This window comes from Clarias gariepinus, chromosome 6 (assembly GCF_024256425.1).
Source record: "Clarias gariepinus isolate MV-2021 ecotype Netherlands chromosome 6, CGAR_prim_01v2, whole genome shotgun sequence".
In the NCBI taxonomy this organism is placed as follows: Eukaryota; Metazoa; Chordata; class Actinopteri; order Siluriformes; family Clariidae; genus Clarias; species Clarias gariepinus.
The window spans coordinates 22,433,477-22,443,374 of NC_071105.1; the positions used below are offsets into that span (position 1 = coordinate 22,433,477).

Here is a 9,898-nt window from a genome sequence, read left to right on the forward strand (position 1 = left end):
CATCTCGATGCATCTAGTCAGTCATTTGCGAGGTTAAGACGAAAATAAGCCCATGTGGTAAAGAGCTCTGAGTGAATTGTTTTAAAGAATGGTCGTGTAAATAAGATTTCTGACTGCTTATACCCACTGAGACATATCACCAGCGGGACTGGACAGCAACAACGATAATAAAACATCTGGATTTTCAAGCTCTGCAGCATCACTGATATGTGTTACTCACACATAGGCGTGATAGATGAATGCCCAGCCTCGTGGTCTCTCCAGAACATTGTAGAGGAAATTCTGCAGGCGCCGGTAGAAGGCGTTGCGCTTGGGCGGCTTCTTGCCCGCGATGCCGGAGCGTTGCTTGCTCAGGATGCTGCCGCGCTTGGTCGCGTCACTGGCCGCGATGAGCAGCGCGCCGTCGCGACTCGAATCCGCCGCGGCCGCCTCGAGCCCCACAAAGCCCACCTTGAGCTTCTTCTCGGTCTGCGGGCCCGGATAAACCCCGCCATTGCGGGATTTCTGCACCATGTTGGCGGCGGCGCTGGCATGGAGAGGAGAGACAGAGAGGAGGCGCGGGCGCGCGTGCCGGGGCTCCTCCGCCCTCTGCCAGGTGCGTGCAGCTTAGGAAGTGAGGAGCGTGTGCGCGCGCGGGCAGGGACGAGAAGAAGCGCGTGTGCGCGCGCTCAAGGAGGAGCTCGGGTGTGCGCGTTAAGGAGAAACCAATAGCGATGCGGGAAGAGAGTCCGCAGTCTCTCTCTCTCTCTCTCTCTCTCTCTACCACTCTCTCTAAAGCATCTTCCGACCTCCTGACAACAGAAGTGGAAAACAGAGAACAGGTGCTCAATAATTCAGGAAGGATGAAGAGAGAAGTGGTCTAACACACTCCAAGATAGAGAAATAAAAAAAAGCAATGACCTGTCTATGAAAAGTCTAACCTGTCCAGTGATCCTCCAAAGAAGTCAAGTGTTAAAACAGATATTAATAATAGCGTCTGCTGTCTCTCGGAAGCCAAGGGAGCGGTCTACGGATCGTAGGAGGATTTAGAGTTACTGGAAAACAGATATTTATGTTGATATTTAAACAAACTCAACACCGGAACAAACTGCTCCATCAGAAGCTCCACCCCACAAATTCATGGACGCGCATTGCCATGGCAACGACCATAGACATAGTACACATAGACGCAGCACTGGGCCCTCAGCGTCGCCGGGCAACTTGCCATACCTCGCATAATATCTCACATCTTATTCCATTTCTTATCATTATTTGTATGTGTGTGTGTGTGTGTGTGTGTGTGTCCGCGCGCGCGCAAACATACTTGGCAATAAAGTTCTGTCTAATTTTAATCTGATTCTGATAAATATATTAAATAGATGTGTTTGTTGATCCTTCACACAGAATTAATATGTACTGTATAAACCAGGGATGCTTGACTAAAAGTCACCATTACTGATTAAGTTATGAGTATAAAAAAGCAAAGTAGAATTTTTTTTACGTTTGTTTTGTTCATCATAAGCTCTGGAAACTGTATGTTTGGTATTCTCCTCCCTTGTCTATATACAGTACGAATTCTTCAGGTCCTCTGATTTTATTCCACCTTTCAAAACTATGGCAGAGGTTTTATGTTCTAAAATGTCAAAATTTGTGTCTTTATACTCTTTATACAGTATGCTAATAATTGTAATTTAGACAGTTGTTGTGCATTTGCTTTTGGTCAGTTGGGGAAAGGTTCTGCAGCATTAATTTGTATGCTTGGATAAAGGTTGGATAACAAGAATTACGTTTAAAATAAATTGTACAGTAATGACTATTTCAACCTTTTGTGGTTGACTATCCATTAACTCCTGAATTGGGTCCACCAAATCATCAAAAGTTATAGAACTGTGACCAGAAATGAACAAATAAACACAAGACTAAACAGAGTAAAAGATGCCGGGCTAGTGTGCACCCTGGGTTTGTACATGCACAATCCAAGAGTAAATCTTAAGAACACTATTAGAGTGATTTTAGTCATTATACTATTATTTGTGATTTAGCTGTCTCCCAGAATAAGGCTATTGATAGTTAATACACTAGCTAGCAGTAAGAGCTAAGACCCATAGGAAAGCAATCCATCTGTTATCTACTGTATACCACGTAGCCTAGGGTCACTGGGGGCCTGGAGTCTATCCCAGGAAATTGCCCATACTAAAACATTATGGAGATGGCACGGTGGTGTAGTGGTTAACACTGTCGCCTTGCACCTCTAGGGTCCAGGTTCGTTTTCCAGCCAGGCTCGATTCCCGTCTCTGTGTGCATGGAGTTTGCATGTTCTCCTCGTGCTTGGTGGGTTTCCTCCGGGTACTTCACTTACCTCCCACGGTCCAAAGACATGTAGATTAGGTTAATTGATGTTCCCAAATTGCCCATAGTGTGTGAATGGGTGTGTGAGTGTGTGTATGTTTGCGTGCCCTGCGATGGATTGGCCCCCTGTCCAGGGTGTACCCTGCCTCGTGCCCTAAGCCTCCTGGGATAAGCTCCAGGTCCCTGCGACCCTGAATACAGGATAAAGCAGTATAGAGGATGAGTGAGTGAGAGTGAGTAAAACATAATGGCAAATTTCACAATGTCACTCAACCTCCTAGAGGAGACCTGGAGGAAACCCTCCAGAAACAGGGAGGACATGCAAACTCAGCACACACAGCCTGGAGGCAAGCCAAACCTGGAGTTGTGTTGCAACATTGATAACCACTAAGCACCCATGCTGCCCTTTATACCATCATAAAAATCATATTATATAATTTGCTTATAATCAAGATTTTCTTCTAGATTATATTGTATATATTGTTATATTTTTTTCCAAATGAATTTTTATTAAAAACATTTTATGACAAGCATAATTTTAGCTAAGAGACATATTACTGTAGGTAGTTGGCTGGGTTACACAGTATGCACAAGTATCAACTAAAAATAAGTCAAATCCGTGCTTGACAAACATATGCAAAAAGAAATTATGACAAGAAATAATTTTCAAAAAGGCAAGTATGTATTTACAGTAGTTGTTTTTTGTACACATACATACTCTTGAATATAAAAAAATACTTATCGAAAAGGTGCACATACATACTGTACTATACAAGAAATGTACACATTAAAAATCGCAGCTACCCAATGTTTTGAATATTTCTTTACAGTCCAGTCTTGTTTTGACATATACAGTACAGTATGACAATATGGTTTAATTCATTATCAGCAGAAACAGCCAGTGCAGCATTAAGGTACAGTATACATTTCTATGGCAGCAACACTAACAACTGGGCTAGCTGTCTAATATATTGATATAAAACATCGAACACAAATGCCCCCTGTTGCTGAATGTCTAGAATAGTACTGTGTGGTGCGGCCTGCACCACTTTGTTTGTTTCCTGTTTACAGTGCAATGGCTGTGTAAGAACCCCAGATTTTTTTTTAGCCCACACACACAAAGCGGACAGCTAACAACCCATGAGGAGATTATTTGCTATATTTGACAAAGCATATTAGATTAGAATGGCTAACTCGTGCTTTAAAAGGAGCAAGAAATAAGACTAGAAATCATGTTGAGATCATGTCCCTTGATACTAATAGCCGCTCCAGCTCCAACTAATCTAATCATGAACAAATGCTGATATATACACCATACCTGCCCAGGCCTGTCACTGGTGAGAGAGAGACAGAGAGAGAGAGCGAGAGAGAGAGAGAGAGAGAGAGAGAAAGCAACATGCCATCATGCCATAGACACTTGCTCTCTAACACTCTGATAACTGTATTCCACTCTATTATGCATTTGTAATTTCATCAGAAGTACAGTCAGTGCTGTTTATTTCATGTACCATCAGGTTTACACTGGAATGAAGATGAGTGAGCAGCACCAGAGGGCTGAGATCATTTGAAAGTGAATCATACCAACACTGTTTAGCACACAGTGTTCTAAACAATATCGGGGTAGGCCTATAACCCATTATGCTAATGCCTGCTACCTTACTCCCTCCTATGCACGGTAATACAACACCTTTTGCTTAATGATTCATATTGCCGATTAAGTAACATTTATTAAATGTAATTTTGTATGTTGACTGATTATGTAATAATACAGGAATGTTTTTTTTTTTTTTACAATGTTTACATGCATATTCAGGGTGGTCCTTAATGGATAGCCTAAAGCTCGCAGTGGGTGTACTGTGGATGGTACAGAACCACACACAATCCCTGAAGATGGCCGTGGATATCATTCCTTGGTGAAACTAAACTGCAACAGCTAAGGACAATTAACACTCAGTTTTCTATTATTTAGCAGTTAATAACATCAGTTTGATACAACAGTTTTAAAGTTTAGTCATAATTTTTATATCAAGTTTTTATTAGCACAATGAACACTTTTTCAGTATATAAAATCTCTTAATAATTTAGATTATCATCAAAAAAGTTTATTTATTTCAGTAATTCAATTAAAAAGGTGAAACTCACATATAATAAAAGTTCATTACACACAGACTGATATATTTCAAGCGTTTATTTCTTTTTATTTTGATAATTATGTATTACAGCTAATTAAAATCCAAAATTCTGTATCTCAGAAAATTAGAATATTCCTTTTTTTTTTTTTTTCAGATATGTTGGACTTCTGAAAAAAAAAAAAAAGGTATAAACATGTACAGCACTCAATACTTGGTCCGGACCCCCTTGGCTTGAATTACTGTAGCAATGCGGCGTGGCATGGACGCAATCAGGCTGTGGTACTGCTGAGATGTTATGAAAGCCCAGGTTGTTTTGATAGCGGCGTTCAGATCTATCCAAAAAATGAATTTTGCATCTCTATAAAGTTGTTCAAGTGCTCTAAAACTTTCTGGTAGTTGTTTGCGCTGACCTTGGACCTGATAAAACATAGTAGACCAACATCAGCAGACGACATGGCTCCCCAAACTATCGCTGACTGTGTACACTTTACACTGGACCTTAAGCAACTTGGATTTTGCTTTTCCTCTCCTTTTTTCCTTCAGACTCTGGAACCTTGGATTTCAAATTTAATGCAAAATTTACTTTATTTGAAAAGAGGACTTCAAAGGTTAAGAGTGGCTTGATACATGAAATGTGAAGGTTGTAGCCTATATTATACACATCTGTTATATTATAATACATCTGTGTGTGATGGCTCTTGAAGCACTGACTCCACCTGCAGTCCACTCCTTGTGAATCGCCCCCAAATACTTAAATGCACCTTTTCCAGCACATTTTTTCTTTCTATTGAATTTTGTGCCTAAATATAGCACTGGCTAAACAGCTTTCTTAGCAATGAACTTTTGTGTCTTACCCTTCATGTGCAGGGTGAACCAAACTGGGAGACCTTTTGTGTTAATTAGCTGATTAGAGTGTGACACCATGAGCTTCCCATATTAAACTTTTTCACAATTCTAATTTTCTCATATACTGAATTTTAGACATTAATTAGCTGTAATCAAAATTAAAAGAAACAAACACTTGAAATATATCAGTCTCTTTGTAATGAATCTGTATAATATTAAAGTTTTTTTTAATGAATTACTGAAATAAACCATCTTTTTAATGATATTCTTATTTATTGAGAAGCACCTGTATGTACTGTATAGATGTAACATTTTTCACACTATTTAGTATTACTCAAATGAGCATGAGCTCACTTTTGGGTCTGATTTCTCTTGAGGTTTCTTCCTTATATCATCTCAGGGAGTTTTTCATTTCCAGCACCTCTGCCTCCAGGTTTTTGCTTAGAGCTGCTTTGGGAGAATTCCCAAATAATATTTATATTATATATAATATTTTTTCTTTAAAAAAAAAACTTTTAAAATAAATTTTAAAAAATTGTTTTTAAATTGACAGTTTGACAAGCCAAATATTGTGCACATCGTTTTATTAAACCTCTGCAAGAAAATTATGTTATTTATGTTTTGATGCAGGTCAGCCTTAATTTTAAGTGTGATGGGTATTTCACTGTGCATCCAAGGGCCTGCTGATATATAGGGAACAAGAACTTAAATACACATTGCTCATCAATTGTACATAGTTTCCACCTACTGTACAATATTTACTATGCTTTCTAAATCCTTCCAGTACACTCTGTGCAGGCCTGTTGTACGAAATGAATTTAATGGAGAATCCTGTGTGACCCAGCTACATACTGGATGTTAATCACAGGTTTCAGTACATCAGAACCTTGGGGTGTCACCGAAGATGACTTTAACTGTGATAGTGATAAATAATGCATGTCTAGATGCTGTTTTTCTTCAGATAGGCATGGAAGCAGAAGAACAGGAAGCCTTTCAGCTGTTCGTCCAGGCGTTTCCATGACAACAGCCCAGTGAACAATAAGCCAGTTTTTATGCATACCTCTACTCAAGATTCCCAAATCAGAAATCGACAAGATTGATTCTCTCTCTCACGCTCTAAAAAAGGGAACAAAGGGAGAAAAAGAAAAGAAACATAACATGGAAACAACATAATCCAGGGTCATGGGAGGCCTGGAGGCTATTCCAGGGAACTTGGGGTACTAGGTATGGTAAACCTTGGATGAAGTGCCAATTTGTGCAGGACATAGACAGACAGACACACACACACACACACTACAAACAATTTGGAAATGCAAATTAGCCTAACCTGCATGTCTTTGGACTGTGGGAGGAAACTGAGCACCCAGAGGAAACCCATCAAACTCGAACCCTCGACCCTAGAGGTGCGAGGCAACAGTGCATTGCCACCCTGACTCCATGTAAATACATTTAATATAAAAAATTTGTAAACATTATTTAATGTAAAAAGCCCTTAATATAAAATGCACTGTCATATAGGCTAAATTAATTAAAAATTCCATTTATTCTTGTAGCTGATGTTTTAGGTCATAGATATCCTAAAAAAAAACACACGCATTACAAATAGCATTTCATTTTGTCCACACAGTGTAATAGTAAGAGACCTAACTCACGTCAATTGGTTTCTACTGATAGTTGATGAATTTCCCAGTTTGAAACTGCTTGGCTTTGATAAAAAATTGGATAATGCAATTTATTCTAAAATGGCCAGATATAATTACTTCTAGAGGAATGTATTTTGAATTACAAATCTCCTGTTTAAGCTATGATAATGACCATATTCATTTTTAACCAGTGTTTTTCTCTGTAACAGTCTAACATGATTTAATAGACTGCAGACACTAACAGAGGGCTCTTTGTGTGACTAAACATAAAAGCCTGTGGTTGTGGCTTCCCCAGAAGCAGGAGTGTAAAGTGGTGCACTTTTCCATCCTACATTAAATGCAGTGGTTTATTTTCTAAGGTAGAAACTGTGCTTTATACATCTGCCCCAATATGACTTTTCCTCTTGCTGGTTTGTTAGGGCAAATAGGAGTATTGATAGGAATTACTGGTCTCAGCGTGAAGGTGGACTTGGTATGTGATGGGAGGAAACTAAGGCATATTTAGCTGAGTTAAGTCTCTGTGGTGTGTGCCTCCTCACAAAATCATGTAAACATGTCAAACACAGAGACACGACTGCTCCACATTCAGCACCAAATCAGGTTAGGGGCTAGTTACCATGACAACTCGGTTCATCTCATTCCTCCATGCAAAAGTCAGGTAGAGTCTCTCACGTTCTCATCAGCTTGCTTAAACAGATTAGAATGAGAGAGAGAGCGAGAGAGAGAGAGAGAGAGAGAGAAAGAGAGAGAGAGAGAGAAAGAGACATATTTAAAGAAGTCTTCATTGTGTAGTCTGATCTGGAAGAAAAATACTAAGAAACCACACAAATTAAACATATAATATGAGATAATGTAAAAGAATGTAAATTAGTAAAACATACACGTACTGCACTATGCATGTTATTAGAAAAAACATGTACACCAGCCCTCTGACAAAGTTTATTTTTGCAGCCAATCATGTTGTCTACAAGTGCACAAAATAAATGGTTCTATGGGTGGAAACACCTCACTGATGAGAGAGCCTGATTAGCATAGGCTCAAAGGGAAGTTGAAAAGCAGAAAAATACCAGGCAATGCGTGAAAAGCCCAGGAGATCCCAGCTTCCTGGCACCAACCACCATACCATGTCCTGAGATCACATTTCTGTTTTTTATGTTTGATCTGAACATTAACTAAAGTTCTCGCCCTGTATCTGTTTATGCATTATCTAATTTTTTGTCAGGTTCAAAAAAACATTTTGAGATGTTTTTAACTTTGTGACATGACATGTTATCTTGTGCTCATAAAAGGGTGGACATGGTCAGTATTTAGATAGACTATTGCATTTAAACAATGCTCAAATTGACTCTAAGGGGTCCAAAATGCCAAGAACATACAGCCCACACCATTACATCACCACCAGCAGCAGCCTGAAGCATTGATAGAAAGCAGGATGGATCTATGGTTTCATGTTGTTTACACCAAATTCTGACCATACCATCAGAATATCTCAGCAGAAATCAAGTCTCATCAGACCAGACAAACATTTTTCCAATCTTCTATCGTCTGTTGTGCGTTCAGAGATGCTCTTTGGTTTTGCATGAAAATCCCAGTAGATCAGCAGTTTCAGAAATACGCTGACCTGCCTGCCTGGCACAATTAACCATGCCACGTTTAAAATCACTTAAAATGCATTTCTTCCCCATTTTGATGTTCAGTTTGCTTCTTCAGCAGCTTCAGCAGCTTCAGCAGAATTACTATCTTGACCATGTATACATGTCTAAGTTGCCAAAATATACCATAAAACATTTGTAACAATTACTGGATTGAAATTGTTTCCTAATGATACTGTATGTACTGTAACAATGTACAAATAGATAGTGTTGCTCCCAATCCTGGATAAAAATGGGAGGGTTGTGTTACCTGGGCCAAAAATTTTGTGCAGATCAGATAGTCCACTGTCATGTCCCCCTGACAGGAGCAGCCAAAAGTATGCTATGTCTCTTATTTAGTCATGTCAAAATCTGCTTATCACAATAATCCTCACAAATGTAAAGGTGTTTTCAAATGTTGTTACTATTTCCATAAATACTGTATACTTAATACTGTACAGTATTACTAATATGCAAGATAAAAGTAACATTTGAGAATTTATTAATACAGTAAGTCTACATGCTTACAATTGTATCCACTCATATTTAGTCAGAAGCAGAGATCTTTACTGGTCGAGTATGGAAAGGTGCAAGGCTCTCCTGGCAAGACTATCATTTATTGCATGGGTTAATGCACACACATTCACACACTCATTCATACCCTCGAGCAATTGAACCCAGAGGAAACCCCATATAAACACTGGGAGAACATAAATTGCTTACAAATCATACTGCTGCAGTATGAAAATCAAGCAATGAATTACATCCATTATGTACGTTCTGTTTTATATAGATCATGCAGGTTAAATAGAAATCAGAGGATGCCCTCTTTTTGTCTTTCAGTAAAGTTTGAGGACAGCTGGACCGTAAAGCAAGTTATGCAGGGAAACCCATTTGTAACTTGGATGGCAGGAAAGGGCTTCTGCTCTTCTGCTGAGTGTCTGCCGCTCTGGTAATCTTTCAAGAATATATTGTTATGGTGCCCAACAGACAGAAGACCATTTCTCAAATAAAATAGGTCTACAAATTGGTGCTGCTGTAGATATATGGATGTGTTTAGGTAAGAACAAAAGGAAGGGACTGTAAGAAGCAAGGTATCATAAGGTGGCTCTTTAAAAATACCTTGATCAGCTGTAACATTAAAATGCAAAACATTAGGCCCACTATTGTGTACTGTAAGTTCCCCTACTGGGACCTGCTGCTGTGGGAGCACTAGCCTCTTGGGGAATGCCTCCACAAGACCTCGAAGGGGGTGTTGTGGTGTCTGGTACTGGGACATTAGCGGAGGATCCTTTGGGTCCTGTGGGATGTGGGGTGG

At 39.4% G+C, this 9,898-nt stretch overlaps 1 protein-coding gene across 4 annotated transcripts in view; it reads right to left on the reverse strand.

The window, feature by feature from the left end:
• Nucleotides 1-596, reverse strand: part of LOC128527246 (potassium voltage-gated channel subfamily KQT member 2) — a 60,262-nt gene extending 59,666 nt beyond the window's left edge. For all 4 annotated transcript variants that reach the window (XM_053499643.1, XM_053499642.1, XM_053499641.1 and 1 more), the window contains exon 1: nt 221-596. In XM_053499643.1, the coding sequence (XP_053355618.1) occupies nt 221-513 (293 nt within the window). In that variant the 5' untranslated portion in view covers nt 514-596. The remainder of the gene's footprint in view (nt 1-220) is intronic.
• Between the last annotated feature and the right edge of the window lie 9,302 nt (nt 597-9,898).